The sequence below is a fragment of the Mobula hypostoma genome, chromosome 4, assembly GCF_963921235.1.
Source record: "Mobula hypostoma chromosome 4, sMobHyp1.1, whole genome shotgun sequence".
In the NCBI taxonomy this organism is placed as follows: domain Eukaryota; kingdom Metazoa; phylum Chordata; class Chondrichthyes; order Myliobatiformes; family Myliobatidae; genus Mobula; species Mobula hypostoma.
In genome coordinates, this window is record NC_086100.1 from 187630392 (window position 1) to 187651053 (window position 20662).

At 39.1% G+C, this 20662-nt stretch overlaps 1 protein-coding gene across 3 annotated transcripts in view; it reads right to left on the reverse strand.

Annotated features, from left to right (window-relative positions):
- atrn (attractin) overlaps positions 1-20662 on the reverse strand; it is a 415178-nt gene that overhangs the window by 340696 nt on the left and 53820 nt on the right. For all 3 annotated transcript variants that reach the window (XM_063047121.1, XM_063047122.1, XM_063047124.1), the window contains exons 2-3: positions 13276-13359; positions 5050-5163 (exon numbers count right to left, since the gene is read on the reverse strand). In XM_063047121.1, the coding sequence (XP_062903191.1) occupies positions 5050-5163; positions 13276-13359 (198 nt within the window). The remainder of the gene's footprint in view (positions 1-5049; positions 5164-13275; positions 13360-20662) is intronic.

The window sequence follows — 20662 nt, forward strand, 5'->3', positions numbered from 1 at the left end:
AAGCTCTTATAACTGTTTTTATGTTTCTCGCTAATCTTCCAGCACAATCCTTCTTGCCATTCTTTATCCATTTATTTATTCAGCTTTGCTGAGATCAAAAATTCTCTCCAATTACTTGGCATGTTTGCTAATCATGCCTCCAACATCCACATCTAAATTATTCACATATATTTCACACAGCAATAGTCCACCACCTGTTCCCCGTGGAACACCACGAGTCACATGCATCGAACCACAAAAATAACTCTCTACCATCACCTCATCTCCTATTGCAAAGCCACTTCTGTATCAAATTTACCAAGTCGCTCTGGATCCAATGTGCCTTTAATCTTCTAGGCCTGCTCCCAATTGGGATCTCGTCAAAGATCTTACTGAATTCCAAGTAAACCAAGATCCTGCACTTCAGATGAATCATTTTTCCTGTTCAGAACCTTAAATAATAGTTTCTGCAAAGTTTTCATTATTTCTTTAAATGATAATTTAAATAAATCCATTCCTCCGTAACTTTCATACATCTCTCACAACAGCTAATTCTTCTATCGAGAATTCATAGTTCCCCTTTATGACCCTACTTTCACATTGAGCTATATCACTTTCAATCTCAGTATCACTCCGATCATACTATAGTCACCCTTCCCCAAAAGAATCCTTGACAACAAGACTACCAATCAACGCACTGCACCAAAAAATCCCTTTGACCTAGTTGATTCAATGTATTAATCTAGAATATCATTTTGTGCACGTTTCACTAATTCACTTTCCATCTTATTTATGCAAATTTGGTTGAGGCAATATGTTGGTTAAATTCTCCCATGATTACCATAATATTCCTGTTATACTCATCTCTTATTCCTGAATTATACCTAATTTTATGACTACTATTTAGTGGCCTACAAAAAACCCATACTGTTGGAGTTTTGAACAATGAAGCATATGTGATCATGAGGACTCCTGTCAGGTGAAGGTGGAGGAGATGTCTTCTCTTGTGGCAGAATCTAGAAGTATGAGACACTATGTAAAAATAAAGGGCTATCCATTTAAGATGGAGAGCTGAATTTGTTTTCTCTCAGAGGATCACGAGTCTCCGTGTTCTTCCTCAAAAAAGTGGGGAAACAAAGTCTTTCGATAACTTTAAGATAAAGACCTGTCAGCTATTTTCCTGATAGACAAGCGGTGAAATGTTCCCAGGTACAAAGAAACACAGAAATAAGAATGCAATCAGGTTGCTGTGTTCTTGGCACCACAGCAGCATAGCAGCTAGAGCAATGTTATTACAGCTCTGGGTTTTGGAGATCAGAGTTCAATACTGGCACCGTCTGCAAAGAGTTTGTATGTTCTCCCTGTGACGTGTAGGCTTCCTCTGGGTGCTTCGGTTTCCACCCACAGTCCAAAGACATACCAGTTAGGAGGTGAAGTGATCATTGTAAATGTCCTGTGATTAGGCTTGTGCTGTGTTGCTGGGTGCAGCTGCTGGTTGGGCTGGAAGGGCCTGTTCCATTACTCAATGGCAGGCCATGTTCAATAAGCCAAATGGCCTGTTTTTGTTTCTGATTCATGAGTGTTCCATGGTTACTCCATAACCGAATGCTCATTTTGAGTTTATACTTGTCAACAGTTATAACAAATAAGAAAAAAAATGACAATTATGTAGTAAGTAACTGAGTATACACAAAAATGACACAATCTGATATTCACATGCATTTGCACTTATGCTTTTCCATGTGTTAATCTGTTCCAAAATTATTCATATAAAATAGTTGTTGGAAGTGTAACCATTTGTTAGTTAACAAATTAAAAAATGCACACAGAATAATCCACAAATAACAAAATCGGGATATAATGCACTTATCTGAACACTGGCAAAGACATTAATCTTAGGTAATATCAACTGATGAAACTACTATTTGCATCTTGCATACCCTGAAAAATTACACCCAATACAACTTAGTGTTTAACCAGCATAAAAATTGTAAATACAGTCAACAGGTTCTGCAAAATTAGTGACCAGAAAAATGAGCAATGACATTTTCAACGCACTGTGTCTGCACTGGCCATGGTTAACAAGTAGCAGTAAATGAAATCTGCACAAAATATTTCAAGATGGATGGGCAAAATGAACCCAAGGTTCCAATCTGTTAAGCTTAAAGGGAAAAATATATATTTTTGTTGCACAGACATTTTAAAAAACATCAGCTGAGGCTCAGAAGCATTCAACCATAATTTGGAAGTTAACTGGAAAAACTATTGGAAATAACAAATACTATAGGTTTTCAGATTCTTATACAGGCACACGGATGAAAGAAAAATAGAGGGTTATATGGGAGGGAAGCCTTAGATTGACAGTGGAGTATGTTAAAAGGTCAGCACAACATCATGGGCCAGAAGGCTTGTACTGTGCTGTAATGTTCCAAGTCCTTTCAAACTTTATTTTAACATTGCCCAAAATACAGGAAAGCTTAAAATCTATCATTGCTATGGGTGCCAGACTTTCGACTACAAAATTGCACCATCTACAATCAGCTTCTTCACTACATTTCTGAAACTTGAGACTTCTGTCAAGCAGCAGAGCAGCAGACACATGGGAATGAATCACCTACAGGTTCTCCTCCACGTCACACACGCCATCCAGACTTAAAAATGCAACGTTCCTTCATCACAGTTAGATGAAAAGGGATGAACATTCCACCAACCAATACTGCGAAGGTACCTTCATCATGAACCAAATCCTTATTACCTTCTCACAGTGCATTTTGGTCTTTCCAATCACTCCAAAAATGTGAAAGGTAGACAAAGATTCTAATGATATTGAATTTAACAAATACCTACTGTTTCTTTAAAATTCAAATGTTGTTATTCTAATTTAGTTCACCTGCCCCATATTTACTGCTTATTGCACTGAACTTCAAGGTGAATCTAACCAGTTCCTCGCAGGTTTTCTATCGTGCAGAGTTGAGCACTGAGCGAGCAAATCAGCCTCTTGGGAAAACAGACAAATGCTTATCAAACAGCAAAGGATGCCACCCAATGCACTACAAGGCTCAGAGAGGAATAATTAAATAAATGCATGAGATTCTGCTGATACAGGTAATCCATAGTAACCAGATGCTGGAAATCTATAAAGTGTTGGATAAACTCAGTAGGTCAGACAGCATCTATAGAAAGGAATAATATTTCAGGCCAAGACCCTTCATCAGGAGGGTTCCTTAATCATAAGCTTAAATTACTACAGTGCCTATAAAAAGTATTCACTCGCCCTTAGAAGTTGTCATGTTTTACAACATTGAATCACAGTGGATTTAATTTGGCTTCTTTGACACTGATTAACAGAAAAGGACACTTCCGTGTCAAAGTGTAAACAGATCTTAATAAAGTGATCTAAAATAATTACAAATATAAAAAGCAAAATAAATGACTGCATAAGTATAAGTATTCACCCTCCTTTAATATGACATACCAAATCATCACTGGTGTAGCCAACTAGTTTTAGAAGTCACATAATTGGTTAAATGGAGATCTGCGCGCAGTCAAAGTGTTTCAATTGACTGTAGTAAAAATACATCAGTAGCGGTAAGGTCCAACTGCTGGTGAGTCAGCATCCTGGCAAAAACTATATCATGAAAACAAAAGTACTCTCCAAGCAACTCTGTAAAAAGGTTATTGAAAAGCACAATCAGGAGAGGGATCCAAGAAAATTTCCAAGTTACTGAATATTCCTTGGAGTACAGTTAAGTCGATCATTAAGAAATGAAAAGAATATGGCACAAGTGTAAATTAGCCTAGAGCAAGCCATCCTCAAAAACTGAGTGACCATGCAAGAAAGGGACTAGTGAGGGAGGTCACCAAGAGACCTATGACAACTCTGAAGGAGTTACAAACTTCGCTGGCTGAGATGAGAGACTGCAAACACAACAACTGGTGCCCGGGTGCTTCACCAGTTGCAGATTTATGGGAGAGTGGCAAAAAGAAAGCCACTGTTGAAAAAAACTCATACGAATCTTGGTTAGAGTTTGCCAGAAGGCACATGGAAAACTCTGCTGGAAGAAGGTTCTATGGTCTGATGAAACCAGACTGAGTTTTCTGGCCATTAAGCTAGATGTTATGTTTGGCACAAGCCAAACTCCGCACATCATCAAAAACACACTATCTCTATCGTGAAGCATGGTGGTGGCTGCTTCATGCTGTGGGGATGCTTCACTGCAGCAGGCCTTGGAAGGCTTGTGAAGGTAGCAGGTAAAATGAATGCAGTAAAATACAGGGAAATCCTGGAGGAAAACCCAATGCAGTCTGCAAGAGAACTGCGACATGGGAGAAGGCTTCTTTTCCAGCAAGACAATGACCTCAAGCATAAAGTCAAAGCTACACAAGAATGGTTTAAAACAACAAAGTTAAGGTCCTGGAGTGGCCAAGTCAGAGTCCAGACCTCAATCCAATTGAGAATTTGTGGCTGGACTTGAAAAGGGCTAGTCACTCATGATTCCCATGGAATCTGACAGAGCTTGAGCAGTTTTGTAAAAAAGAATGGGGGAAAACTGTAGTGTCCAGATGTGGAAAGCTGATGGAAATTTATTCACGCAGACTCAAGGCTGTAATTGATGCCAAAGGTGCATCTACTAAATACTGATTTGAAGGGGGTGAATACTTGTGTAATCAATTATTTTATGTTTTATATTTGTAATTAATCTAGGTCACTTTGTAGAGATCCATTTTCATGTTGACACTTTTTCTGCTAATCAATGTCAAAAAAGACAAATTAAATCCACTGTGATTCAATGTTGTAAAACAATAAAACATGAAACTTTCGGGGGGAGGGGGGATTGAGTTGAATACTTCTTATAGGCACTGTATCTTTGAACTCCAATTTTACTTCAAGGTTTGATTCTATACATCTTCTTCCTATTCTGACAATCAATTGCTTTTGATGCCCATAAAAAGTTATAATTGTGCTACATAACTGCAGTAGCTTCAGTCCAGTTATGATTTGCAATCACTGCAAATTCCACACCCAAAACAATCAAAATCCACTTGAACAAGCTGGAACACTCTTCTTACCTGAACACAGCTAACAGTGGTGCATAAACAGAGTCCCCATCATAGACATACAAATGGTCCCAGCTGCACTCTGTAGCAAAGTGAATGAAGCGAAGTCTCAATATAGTGTTTGGCCTAGGTAGAAAAACAAATTCAAGTCAGAACAATCTTAATTTACAAACAAGATTTTAAAAACCGTCCAAAACTTTCACACTGTAGCAATTTCAATAGCACCATGAAAATCAATACACACTTCAAACGATAAATACTTAAGATACTGTACGATCAAGATTTTGAAGGGGAGATGGCATATTCTGCAGCAAATAATGAGAATCTCAAAGGATATGTGGCCTTGATAATGCCAGGATAAGAGGTATATCAAGGTACCTGGAGGGGAACCTGGAAAAGAAGGAAGTTGCCAGTGTTAATGCTAAAATCGATGGTAGAAGGAAGAACAGATGGCTGAAGGAATACCAGAGGCTAGGCTCTAAGGAATATAGAGGATCCAGAAGAGCAGTGGTGATGTGAGGAAACAGGCTCTTTGGTCCAGCTCATCCATGCCAACCAAGATGTCTAACAAAGTTAGTCCCATTCGGCCCATATCCCTCTGGGCTTTTTTTAAATCCATGTACCTGTCCAAATGTCTTTTAAACATTGTAACTACACATGCTTCTCCAACTTTTTCTAGCAGCTTGTTCCATATACTAACCACCACTGAAATGACCCTCAAATCCCTTATCAATCTATGCCCTAAGGTTTTAGACTTCCCTAACAAGAGAGAACAACTGCAACCACCCACTTTACCCATGTTCCTCAGAACTTTATACATCCCTATACTTACTTACTGGCCATTATGCTGCTGGCATTTAAGGCAGCAATGAAGGTCTTCCAACTCTGGCAGTGTTCAGGGCTTACCTCATCATGTCAGTAGCTTCATCTTAGTTTTCACTACTCTCAGTCATGCAAGTCCCGGGTGGAGACTCAGGAACACCGTCACACTCAGATGTAGAAGGACGACAAGGTTGTAGTCCTCTTGTAGGTTATCTCTATACTATTTCGGGAGAAAAGTACCAGCCCATCCAGCCTCTCCTTATAACTTCCAGTCTTAGTAACATCCTCATGAATCTTTTTTTCTGGCTTTCCAGCTTAACGACATCATTCCTGTAAGCTGGGCTACCAGAAGTGGGTACACAATACTGTAAGTGTTGTCTCCCCAGCAACTTGAACAGTTGTAATATGAAATCCTGCACTCAATCACAAACACAAGAAAGTCTGAATGCCCTGAGTGATGAAGGCAAGTAAGCCAAACACTTTCTTCACCACACTTTTTACACTTTCAAGGATGTGGTTAAGTTATGTGAACAAAGGCCAGAGCTCTAGACCATTAATCCAAGTTCAAATCGCAATAAAACAGCTGGAGAATTTCAACTAATGAAATAAAGCTGAAAGTCAAATTGTTTTCATTAATAATAACGAAATGTCTGTAATACAATGAAATCCCAACTGGTTCATTAATATCCTTCCGAGAGGGAAATCTACCATAATTACATGGTCTAGCCAACATGCAACTCCACGCCACAGACATGGTCGACTCTTAAAGATTACCATAATTTGTCACAGGCACATCAAAACACCAAAAGGTATAGTGGAATACGTCATTTGTGTCAATGACCAACACAGTCTGAAATGTGCTGGGAGCAGCCTGCTAGTGTCACTGGCACCAAAATAGCATGCCCACAATTATGATCCTCCCAACCCAATGACTTCTCAGTTCAATTGCAATTAGTTACAGGTAATAAACATCAGAATGGCATGGAACATCCACATTTCCAAAATTTAAAAAACATTTTGTCCATGCATGTACAAATTGGCAAAAAAACACAAATTAGTACAACTAGCATGAAGCTCAAAACTTGTGGGGTATAAAATGTGTCCCCCTCCCTTAGAACATAGACCATTACAGCACAGAACAGACCCTGCAGCAACTCTTATAACCAGCCCGAAAGATCAGTTTAACCCTTCCCTCCTACATAGCCCACTTTTTCTCTCATCCATGTGCCTATCTAAGAGTCTTTTAAATGTCTCTAATGCATTTGCCTCTACCACCATCCTTGGCAGTACATTCCACCACCATCATTCTCTGACATCTGACCTATTCTTTCCAATCACCTTAAAATTATGTCCCCTTGCATTAGCCGTTTCTACCTTGGGAAAAAAAATCTCTGACTGTCCACTTGCCACAAGGACTTTACTGCCATTCCTTTGTTGTCGCTGGATGGAAATCTTGGATCTCCCAAACATAGCTGAAGACCTCAACGGGGGATACAGTCTCCTAAGGAGTCACTGCAACATGATGCCAGCTATTTCTAGTGGGACAACTCTGGTGCAGTGTGGGGGAAGGGGTACTGACTAGCTGTCTATCATGAAAATCTGCTTTAAGCAAGAAGCTAAGAAGATCCATAGAATCACAGTTGGAATGCATAAGTGAGAAACGAAGGGACTAGGAAAGAAGTTTTTAAAAAATTAGAGAACACATGAAACTGAATTGCCAAGGGATATCAAACAAAACAAATATAAATCTAAGACACATAAATTAAAATCATGCTCTGTGATAGGATTAAAGCCATTAATGAAAGCACTAGAGCGACAGAGAGTAGAAAGACAGGTATTTCTCAATTCATAAAATGCTGTTTCTAAAAAACATTAACTGAAAATTCACAAATCAAACAGCTTTTCCCATTAGATCCACAGTAAAATCATTGGTTATATTCGAGAGCTTAAGAATTTGTCAAGAAAACCTAAATACTTCAAAATACATCAAGAAAGCATCGCAGTAATTCTTAAATTCAGATACCAAAAGTTTACATTATGTACCCTTAGCAAGATATTTCAATTAAACAGGAGTTGTACCAGAAGATTGGAGGATAGCAAATGTTACTCCTATATTCAAGACAGGTCGTAGGGATGATCCCTTGGATTATAGACAGTGAGTTTTACATCAGTGCTGGGCAAACTATTGAAGCAAATTCTTAGAGATTGGATATTTAAGAGACTCTTTGATAGGCACATGAGTGAAAAAAATGAAGGGCTACGAGGGAGGGAAGGGTACATTGCTCTTGGTTAAAAGGTCAGCACAACATAGGAGGCTGAAGGAACTGTACAACGCTGTACTGTTCTATGTCCAATGTTCTAAAACATATAACAATCTGACAGATGAATGTGAAAAGACCTATTTTATTTAAAAAAAACAGCTCACTCATGGAAAAATAAAGACAAGGTCAATTTTCTCCCCTCAAGAGAGCTGTGATTTTTTTTTTGTTTAAAGCAGAATTTTCTTTGTAGCAGGTTCTGATGAGCAATAGGGTAAAAGATTTCTGGGAATAGTGAGCTTCGCTTAGCTGAAGCTGCAATCTGATCAGCTATGAAAGACAGAGGATTACATCAAATCTTGTTTCTAATCTGAATTTTCAATGGTAAATTTGTTTATTATTGTCACAGGTGAAAAACCTGTCCTGCATACTATCCATACAGATCATTTCATTTAAACAGTGCACTATGGAAGTACCAGGAAAAACAATAACATAACACTGAATATAGGTTACAGAGAGAAGTGCAGTGTATATGGACAACCAGGTACAAGGTCCAAACATGATAGATTATGCAAGTGGTCATGATGGCTTTGTATGTCCATATTACAGCTTTGAAGGAAAGTTATCCTTGGTGTCCACATGATAGTTAAATCTGAACTCAATGGACATTGCTTCAATGTTAGGAAAGGTTCTTACTATGTTTGTTTCTGTCAATTTCTTTTTTTTATGGGGGGGATGGTGGTTGCTCTGTTGAATGGGACTTAAAGAAAGTGACAAGAGAAATCATAGAATCATTAGAAAGTTAAATCAGAGAGGCCATAAGGCCTATTGCATCTAAACCAACCCTCTACCAGACCAACACAATCATTCCATCCATCAGCCTTTTCTGTTGTCTTGTAAAGTTTTTCTTAGTAAATCCTTGTCAGAGCAGTAAGTTAAGAAAGACTTAAATATAAATTTGCCCTCAGAATTGTCTCCAATGAGTAGGCAAGTGAACTTTGGCTACCCTAAAACCTGGAGCAGTTTTCTCATTCCTTGAGATGAGTAAGCATGAGGGCAACCTCTCCCAAAGAGCACCAACTTGTCCATATTCAATACAATTTAGGGAAGTGATCATCATCTTCAAAGATGTGTTTCAATTTCTTTGGAAAATTTTCTGCCAACATATTATCTGCACTTTCTGCCTATGCATTTCTTAAAATGTTCAAACCAGCCATGACTGGGCTTTCCATCTGCTTTTTCAAGTCTTCCCATAACAACGCTATTTTTCTTGGATTGTCACAAACACATGCCTTTCATTCAGATCTTTCACACACATTCTTTAATCTTTTTTTATATAATAACATATGAATGCACTTCAGGGGTAACTTTGTTAAAGATTGTTCGTACTATCGATGCAACAAATTTTAACAAATGACTGATGTAAAATACTAACTATTTTCACTTATTTAATCACATCTAGCTTACTATTAATGCTGATAGCAGGCTCTTAGAGGACGTGCAATCCTCAGAACTGTTCAGACATTTAGAAGACATTGTAAAGGATGAAGAATAAATATGATGAATCCATCCTACTACAAACAATAAAGCACTGCAATTTCAATCACCTTAACAGAGACAAAATGATGCGGGAAGTAGTATAAAAAAATCATGCACTGAGATTGGAATTTCTTTCATTATACCAAGTAAAATTTGTAAATTGAGGCATACCCATTTAAAAATCATCACTTCAGAAATCACCAGAGAGGAGAACAGGAAGGTATTACACTGAATAATGAGATGAGTAGTTAATTAAATGTACTTAAAGAAGACACATGGAATGAATTAATCATTCAGTAGCCACTTTATCAGGTACACCTGTCTATTAAGGCAAGTATCTAATCAGTCAATCATGTGGCAACCACTCAATGCAGAAAAGCATGCGGACATGGTGAAAAGGTTCACCCTTTGTTCAGACCAGACATCAGAATGGGGGAAAAAATGTGATCTATATGACTTTGACTGTGGAATGACTGTTAGTGCCAGATGGGGTGGTTTGAGTATCTCAGAAACTGCTGATCTCCTGGGATTTTCATGCACAACAGTCTTTCAAGTTTATAGAAACTGACGTGCAAAACAAAAATACATCAAATAAGTGACAGTTCTGTGGACAAAAATACCTTGTTAGTGAGCGAGGTCAGAGAATAGCCAGACTGGTTCAAAGCTGGGGAAGGTGACAGTAACTCAAATAACCATGCGTTACAGCAGTGGCATGCAGAAGAGTATCTCTGAATGCACAACATGACGAACCTTGAAGTGGATGGGCTACAGCAGCAGTAAACCACATACAGTCAGTGGCCACTTTATTAAGTGCAGAGGTACCTAATAAAGTGGCTTCTGAGTGTGTATACTGATAAAATTCAAAAGGAGGATAAACTTCCCTCTCCATACACATAGCACCCAGAGATTTCAAAGAGAATATAGGGAAAAATGGCAGAAACATCACGACATTCTTTCAATACTTCGTTAGAAACTTGCTGTTTCAGAGGACTCATGGATTATAAACATGTTAAACAAGACAAGAGGCACATGTTCAGGGAATTACAGATGAATCAGCTGAATAGCTATTCGCAGAAAAATAATGGGATCGCACTAAGGATAGAAAAGACCAAATAAAAATAATAATGAATAGTAAGTGTGGATCAGAAAACAAAATTAAGCTTGACTGACCTTATTCAATTTTCTGAAAAGTAACAGAGAGAAAAATGGCCATGCAACAGATATAATTCATCAAGAATTCAATGATGTACCTCAAAAAATTACCGAATGAGGTCAGACCTGGTAAAGCAGCCAGCATAATTAAGAATCCCACCAACCACAGTTATTCTCTCTTCTTCTACCTCCCATGGGGCAGAAGACACAAAAGCCTGAAACAATGTACCATCAGGCTGAAGACCGCTTCTATCCCGCTATTTTAAAACTTCTGTAGTATGGCAAGATAGACTGAGTTTACCTCATACCTTATTGTCTACCTACAGTGCACTTTCTCTGTAACAGTAACACTTTATTCTGCATTCTGCTTTTGCTTTACTTTGTACTACCATAATATTCTGTTGTAATGGATTGATCTATATGAATAATATGCAAGTTTATCATTGTACCTCACTACTTGGACAATAATAACCAAGTTATCAAAGAATATAGTCGGTACATAGCAGGATGGATAGCTAACTGGCTATAACCCAAGCTATTATGGTAGCTATTCAAAACAAATGAAATGGCTAATACCATTTGAGGTCTAGTAGTGTCCAAATTTATATTATTTAGACTGCAAGCAAAATTTCTGAACTTAGACCATAAGCTATAGAAGCAGAATTAGGCCATTTGGCCCATCGATTCTACTCCACCAGTTCATCATGGCTGATCCATTTCCCTCAGTCCCAATCTCCTGCCTTCTCCCTACATCCCTTCATGCCCTGACCAATCAAAAATCTATCAACCTCCGCCTTAAATATATGTAAAGACTTGGCCTCCATAGCTGCCTGTGGCAAAGAATTCCACAGATTCACCACTCTCTGGCTAAAGAAAATCCTCCTCTTCTCTGTTCTAAAAGAACACCCCTCTGTTCAGAGGCTGTGGCCTCTGGTCCTAGACTCTCCTGCCATAGGAAACATCCTCTCCACATCCACTCTATTAAGGCCTTTCACCATTCAATAGGTTTCAATTAGGTCAGCTCTCATTCTTAAACAGTGATTATGGATTAAGCAAAATAAGTGGGAAAGGAAAAGAAGATCAATTTACAAAAGTGGCTTAACATGCTGTAGGGGGACATTAATAAACTTGCAGAATGGAAAGAATAGCAATTAGTTGAACACAGATAAATGGAAGGAGATTCATCTTGGTTTGGAGGAAAAGGAACATTGCAGGATGTAAATCTAGCTGGGACAAAGATAAAGAATTATTTCAGAGAACAAATAAACTATCAAAGGTCTGAGAGTGTACTTGAACGAAACAAACCAAGTATTAATCACGAGAGATGCCGGAAATCTAGGGCAATACAGACAATGTGCAGGAGAAGCTCAGCTGGTCAGGGAGCATCTCTGGATGGGAATGAACAGTTGATGTTTCAAGCCTAGACCCTTCATCGGGACTCAAGTACTAGCGTTTATTTTTAAAGGGGTGGAACTGAGAAGTAAAGAAATCATGTCATAAACCTTGATTAGATCATGTATGATATTGTGTACAAGTCTGGTCATTATTTTTACACTTAAAAAATGTAGGACATATACTATACATTCACAGTCAAAACAGCAGCTTCAGTCCAATTAATTCTATAGTCAGTGACAGAAGTGCAGACAATGCTCCAAGTATGGTCTATCCAACAATTTATACAACTGTAACATGATGTCCTAACCCTTGCAATCAATGCATTAAATAATACAGAACAACTCACTAAGTCAGTCAGTAACTGCAAGGGGAAATGGACAATCAACGTTTCATATTGAGACCTTTCAATTTGGCTGCGGGGAAGGAAAGGTTCAAGAACTGGGAAGTGACAGATGGAGAAGGGAAGGGTGGAAATAACAACGGAGTCTGGAGGGTGAGAGAAACTACGAAACACACGGCTTTATTTCTTACACTACTTCAGTTCGATGGCCTGAATCTTGGCCTCAATCCTTAACCAAACATGCCATGACCTGTAGAACATTGCTCTAATTTGCTGCTATTGGGTAACTTAGCTGCCAATGTCACGCTGCTTTTTGTTTCCTTCGAACAGGCAACAATTCAGGGACTTTCCTGGTCTGGTTTCTCACTCTGTGGTTCCCCCAGTAAAGCTTCTGACACATCACAAAATGAAGAACTTAAGGGAGGCAGTGAGCAATCATCCGTTGTCAGGTGATGACTATTGCACTAAATATTGCTGCTGTTGATAGCCTATATCACTTCCTAATGTAGGTTCCAATCTAAATCCAAAGCTTCCTTTCCTTTGAAGAGCAGCTGACCACCAGGAAGGCAAACAGTTATTCGAGCTTCTCAAACACTTCCTTAATAGCTAGCGTAACTGCAGATGCATAAACATAACTCCTCTGAACTCATGATACTGGCTCCAATATGAGGGGGGAAACTCCCTAACAAAACTTGACTTACTACAATGAACGGAAAAGATGGAAATACTCACTGTCCTTCAATAAGCCATGTACACTTTGTTTTATATTTGTAGTTCCCTGGTCCATCGGTAAGATATCCGAAGTCTCCAGTTAATCTGCAAATTAAATAAAACTTCAGTCACTAAAATTGAAAAAGTCATTTTAAAGTTGTGCTATGATTAAAATAGCCACATTTAGAAGTTAACTTAAGCATAAAATTAAAATACAACCAAGTTATCCTATTCCAAATCTCAGCCAAGACTTTACAATGTTTTTACTACTTGACCCTGACACAAAGCCAGGCACTTCAGGCTTAATCGAGTTGCCAAGCTCTGCATCCAATTATCAACTCACAGAAGCTGGGAGATAACACTCAGTTCTCACAATTCCATACAAGTATCATTTGAATTTGTTCCAAAGCCTCTATGGACCTAAATTTGTCAAGTGAGATCACCCTAAAGAATAAATGGCAAGGATAATACACGAAATACTTTCCATGTACAGTCGAAAATGACTGAATACAGTGGAGCGGGACTATGTCTGGAAATGATAATTCCAAGAGCTTTCAATATGACCTCTGAATTAACTGATTGAATTGTCATTGTGCATACATACATTTTCAAAACTCCAGTTATGCAATTTCCCAAATACTCTGCACAGGTGTCCAACAATGCTAAAAGAAAATTCTCAACCTATATCTGCACTCTTAATATGTGGACGATACAATGCAAATTTTAACACAGAACAAAAATAGAACAGCACAGAAACAGGTTCTTCACTCCATGCCACGCCAAACATGATGCAGAATTAAATTAACTCTTCTGTCTGTACACAGTCCACATTCCTCCTGTTTTAAAACTGTTACAGTTAACAAGGAAACGTGAAAAATGCCACCACAGTGAATAATAAAAGTAAATAATGTGGGTAAAATGCAGGAAAAGCTTCAGAAGGAAATGGAGGAGAAAATAATATTTATGTTGATAGATTTAGTTGAAGAAAGACAACAGATTGAATACAGCATAAAAACCACAACCAACTGGTTTGGCACAAAGATATGTTGCTGCAATGTGTATCTTATGTAATCAGGTCCAGTTATAACAAGCAACACAATAGATTAGTTTTGATTCAGACCGGCAGTTTAGATCCCTTGTTGCACGGTGGTCATATTGCAACCTTTAAGGTCATGATGAATCAGACGTAGTGACTCAAAACTACGAAAACAGCCTCTCTTTCCAGGGTTCAATTTCAGCATATTACTGAAACTTCTATCAAAATCACAAATAATCCCTCATGTGTCAAAGCGTACAATCTTTCTTCAATGTCTCTTTCATTCATTGATTTGAATTTGGTAGGAAGGGGGAAATGTGGAAAATCTGAAAACAGAAAATGCCACAATCAGGCAGCGTCTGTGCAGTATGCAAAAGACAAGAATTTGATTTCAATTCTGATAAAGATTTTCAAGTTCACGTACAAGTTCAAGTTTATTGTCATTCAACTGTATACATGTATACAGCCAAACAAAACAATGTTCCTCTGGACCAAGGCACGCAACACAGTACATATAACTCACAGACAACACAAAGTAGTATTACCACAAATTAATTAACAAGCAATAAAGCTCTCCTCTCCTCTACAATCACTCTGAGCACTGGTGCCCCACAAGGCTGTGTACTCAGCCCCCTACTGTACTCACTGTACACCAATGATTGTGTAGCCAAGTTTCCATCAAACTCAATATATGTTTGCTGATGACACAACAATTGTACGCCATATCTCGGGTAATGATGAGTTTGAGTACAGAGAGGAAATTAAGAACCTGGTGACATGGTGCGAAGACAATAACCTATCCCTCAATGTCAGCAAGACGAAGGAATTGGTTGTTGACTTCAGAAGGAGTAGCAGACCGCATGAACCAATTTACATCAGTGGTGCACAAGTGGAACAGGTCAAAAGCTTTAAGTTTCTTGGGGTCAATATCACAAATGACCTGCCTTGGTCCAGCTAAGCAGAGTCCACTGCCAAGAAGGCCCACCAGCGCCTTTACTTCCTGAGAAAACTAAAGAAATTTGGCCTGTCCCCCAAAACCCTCACTAATTTTTATAGATGCACCGTAGAAAGCATTCTTCAAGGGTGCATCACAACCAGGTATGGAAGTTGTGCTGTCCAAGACCGGAAGAAGCTGCAGAAGATCGCAAACACGGTGCAGCACATCACACAAACCAATCTTCCGTCCGTGGACTCACTTTACACCGCACGCTGTCAGAGCAGTGCTGCCAGGATAATCAAGGACACGACCCATCCAGCCAACACACTTTTCGTCCCTCTTCCCTCCGGGAGAAGGTTCAGGAGCTTGAAGACTCGTACGGCCAGATTTGAGAACAGCTTCTTTCCAACTGTGATAAGACTGCTGAACGGATCCTGACCCAGATCTGGGTCATACCCTCCAAATATCCGGACCTGCCTCTCAGTTTTTTTGCACTACCTTACTTTCCATTTTTCTATTTTCTATTTATGATTTATAATTTAAATTTTTAATATTTACTATTGATTTGTAATCCAGGGAGCAGGAAGTGTGGAATCAAATATCGCTGTGATGATTGTACATTCTAATATCAATTGTTTGGCGACAATAAAGTATAAAAGTATAAAATTATTCCAGAAGATTGACATTTAGCATAAGCTGCATTTATGACACAAGTTAAAAAGTAAACAGTATAACATCACTGGTGCTTCATAAGTGATGAGACCTGGGAGGTGGCAGAGAATTCAGTAGTCCTACGACCTGCGGGAGGAAGCTGTTTCCCATCCTAATAGACCTTGTCCTAATGCTAAGGTACCTCCTGCCTAATGGTCAAAAATATTACAGGACAGATGGAAGGGATCATTGACAATACTGAGGGTCCTGCGTATGTAGCACTCCTGATATGTATCTCAGATGTGTGGAAGATAAACCCCAATGATCTCTCAGCAGTCGTTGTAATCCTTTTGTTGATTCTTGTGGTCAGACATTTCAAACTGATGCACTTTCGTTCTCCAGAGGTACTCTAAGCTTTTAGATATTATCAGTATTTCTGTTCTATTGCATAGCGATCCACTCACTTGCTTCATTTATATTATCTAAAAGGGTATCTTCGACACCATTACCTGCACACTAACCCACTGAAGTTCTACTCTTGGGCCCCTTCCTCCTTGTCAGTTTAATGCTGCAGCTCAATAATATTATCAAAATGAACAATCACCTTTACGTATATGCTGAATTATCACAAACACGAAAAAAAATCTGCAGATGCTGGAAATTCAAAGCAACACACACAGAATGCTGGAGGAACTCAACATGCCAGGCAGCATCTATGGGAAAGAGTGAACAGTCAATGTTTCAGGCCTCCCTCCCTCCGCCTTCTGACCCTGACTTCTCCGCTTCTTTTCCAGTTCTGAAGAAGGATCTCGGCTCGAAATGTTAACTGTTTACTCTTTTCCACAGATGCTGTCAGGCCTGCTGAGTTCCTCCAGCGTTTTGTGTGTGTTGCTGAATTATCATTTCTATCTTACTAACATAGACATTTTAGCCACATCATTTTATTAAACTACTTGATTTTGGAATCTTTTGTACTTTCCCATATTTTCTCTTGCCTCATGCATAATGGTCCCTCACCATATGTTAACAGTTAATGGTTCCAGCTTCTTGGCTGCTGTCCCAAGTCTTTCAAATCTGCTGTCGAATGTCTTTCCTCAAAAAACTAGTGCTTGCCCATCCACTTCGAAAACAAGTGCTCCATCTCCACAAGAAACTCTGCAGATGCTGCACTCAGCTTTTTTTTTCTCTCCATTATTATTTCAGCTTTCCAAATTCATGTCTATGTTAAAATTACTTTTTCTTTAAATCCCTCCAGATAGATTTATGCCTCACCACCAAGTTTGTTTAATGTCATTTCTAGTACACAAGTGTAAAGCATAACAAAATAATTGTCACTCAGGATCTGAAGCAGCACCAGAAAAAAACCACAACAGGATAAAGAACACAATAATAAAAAACAATAAATACAAATACATAGTATAGCTTATATACTTAGTTTGATTTTATGTCCATAAAGTGATGCTAGGCACAGGAGAGTCTCTACATAAGGTGACTGACAGGAAATGATAAAGCAGTGGTGGTGGGGGGTATGGAGGGCTGGGTTAGTGGGTAGAGGTTTTTGCTTGGTGAAAGTATCGTTTTGAGTCTGGTGGTCCTGGAATGGATACTCCAGAGCCTCCTCCCTGATGGGAGTGGAATAAGCAGTTCATGTGCAAGGTGGGTGTGATATTGCTAGACATTTTCCAAGACCTTTCTGTATATTTGTCCTGGATGGCAGCAAGACTGTTGTCAATGATGCACTGGGCAGTTTAGACTGCCCTTTGTAGAGACTTCCTGTCTACCACAGAATCAAACAGCTCTAAACATAGTCACCAAGTAAGACTTTCATGACAAGATAAAAATCTCTCCTTGTTTATCATGATCTTTCTGCAACCTCAGATGGGGTTGATTACAAAGGCCTGCTGTTAAATATTATGCAATAAAATAGACCACAATCATCTATCTGATCTAAATTTTTACTCCAATCCAAACACACACCATCACTTCCTGTGATCCAACAATCTACCCAGGAACCTCTCAAGCATATTCCCCAATTCAGTATCATAGCTGATCTTTTACACCACCACCAAATGCCCTATCCAGATATTCCTTAATTCCTCCAACATCCAAAATCAAAATGTTTTGATCTGTTTTGAATGTAGTCAATCACTGAACTTTTCCCGTAGAATACTGTAAGTACTCTATAATATTCAAATCCAAAGATTCATCACCTTTAAATGAAGAAATGTTTTCTTCATCTCAGTGCTGAACGGCCTACTACCACCACCACCTGTGGTCACACCACCACTATCTTCCCCACTTACCCCAGTTCTGGACCCCTCAGCCCGAGAAAAACATTCTAGCTACTCTGACTCTGTAAGAATTGTGTTGCATCTCATTCTTGTAAACTTTAAGAGGCCTGACCTACTCAATCTATCCTCATATGACAGACTGCCATCCTTGGAATCAGCCCAGTGAAACTCCACAGCATTCTCTCCTGCCAAAGTCAGACCCTCTGTATTTCCTCCAAAAAAAACCCTTCTCAGACAAACCTCTGAATCTCTCAATTCACTTTAAAAACACTCCTTAAAACCACCTCCTTGGAGAAGCTTGGATCATCTGCCTTGCTATCATATGGCTTCGGTCTTCTCCTATCACATCCTCAGCTTCCATAGCCCGGTACCTCTTTCACTAATCAACTTCCCAGCTCTTTACTTCACCAATCCCCACCCTCCTGGTTTTACCTATTGCCTTGTGGTTCTTCCTCCCCTATTCCCACTTTCTTACTCTGACTCATCTTTATCCAAGCCTAATGAAGGGTCTCAGCCCAAAACTTTGAGTATACTCTTTCATAGATGGTGCCTGGCCTGCTGAGTTCCTCCAGCATTGGCAGCATTTTGTGTGTGTGTGTGTGTTGCTTCACTGGGCATCATTTTGTTTTGGATAACCTTGTGATTAAATACCTGGGACATTTTTTGTCAATATAAATGTTGCAGTGTAATTCGACAACGTTCTTATTAAAAAACTGGATTGAGCATTAGGACATCAAAAAAAAATTGGACAAAACAGTACTTTGAATTCCATGTCACACAGATAAAACGAAATACAGAATTGATTTATTACACCTCCAACTGTTATTAATGACACACACTTTCTGGTTTCACTCCTTTGGTCAAGTCAAGAAATTAGGATGAACTGTTAACAAAACTCATGTAATTGTAAAGAGAACCTAAATGCGAGACACTGCTGCACTGTTTGAAACTGGGTTTTCTGTTACAACAAAATACGAAAGATTTCAATGTGGTTTCAAGTGTCTAAGGCACTTCTCCTTCAGTGCTATTGTTGTAACACTATCACTGTCCCTGTATCAATATTGCTGCTTTTAAAAATAGAAAATTAATAAAAGGATCACAAGCCAAGAATAATAATCTAATCAAACAAAATTAAAAGATTAGGAAAAAAGTCTAATTCCTTCTCAGTGACAACTAGATTGAAAAGCACAAAGGAATGTCTCTTAAACTGACACTTCAATTTTCCAAATCAGAGGAAAGTTCCAAATTAAGATAAGTTTCAAACAATAAAATTTAAACAGAATATCCTATCTTCAATTTTCCTATGAACGTCACTGTTTAGCAAATAAACTCTGAATTAACATTCTTTCTTCATAACCTAAATAGAGCAAATGGTTCTCTGTAGACCAGGGGTCCCCAACCTTTTGGCACTGTGGACCGGCCGACCGGGGGGGGGGGGGGGGGTAGGGTTGCCAACAGACAAGAGTAGTAGTCAAATACGTTGTTTACCCCGAGAGACTACAATGACCATGAAGCCTTGCGCGAGCACCAGTGCGCATGCGTGATTTGCGCATGCATGTACGTGCTGATTTTTTCTACAAATCATTTCTGGCGATTCTGTTCGGCGGGGGGGTGTTAATCACGACTGGAATATAGGTGATAAGTGGCTAATACACTCAATTTCGTTTCTAAAAGGGTTTATCTAACGAATTTAATACTAAATACACAGCGCATATTTTCCTCGCATGAATATAGTGATAAGTCAATTATCAGGGGAGCTTGAAGTAAGTGTTGAACGAACTTCCAGTAGAAGTGGTAGAGGCAGGTTCAATATTATCATTTAAAGAAAAATCGGATAGGTATATGGACAGGAAAGGAATGGAGAGTTATGGGCTGAGTGCAGGTCGGTGGGACTCAGTGAGAGTAGCATTCTGCAAGGACTAGAAGGGCAGAGATGGCCTGTTTCCGTGCTGTAATTGTTATATGATTATATAAGTAAATAGCATCATAACATTTTAAGTAATGTTTGGATATTAAACATACAGCACATATTTTCCCCGTATGAACATATAAAATCATTGCAACACACCAACATCGCTGAATCAGTGGGAGCCCTGGGCTTGTCTCCCTGCAACAAGACGGTGCCATCGAGGGGTGATGGGAGACAGCGATACTCGAAGGGGGTTCCTTATGTCCAGTCTATTCCGCAATTTAGTTTTCGTTGCATTCATTGCAGAGATATGTTGGAAATGGAAACAACGTTTTCAGTGCTTTCGTGGCTACCTCAGGATATTTAGCCTTGACTTTGATCCAGAATGACGGCAGAGATATTATGTCAAACATACTTTTCAGCCCACCGTCATTTGCAAGCTCGAGGAGTTGATCTTCTTCCCGCGCTGACATGGATGACGCGCGGGTAATGACCTCACATGCATAATGGCTCAATAGTGGGCATGACAGGAAATGAGGAAAGGTGCAACTGACTCCTATCGCCAAATCATATCGTTTCCTCGT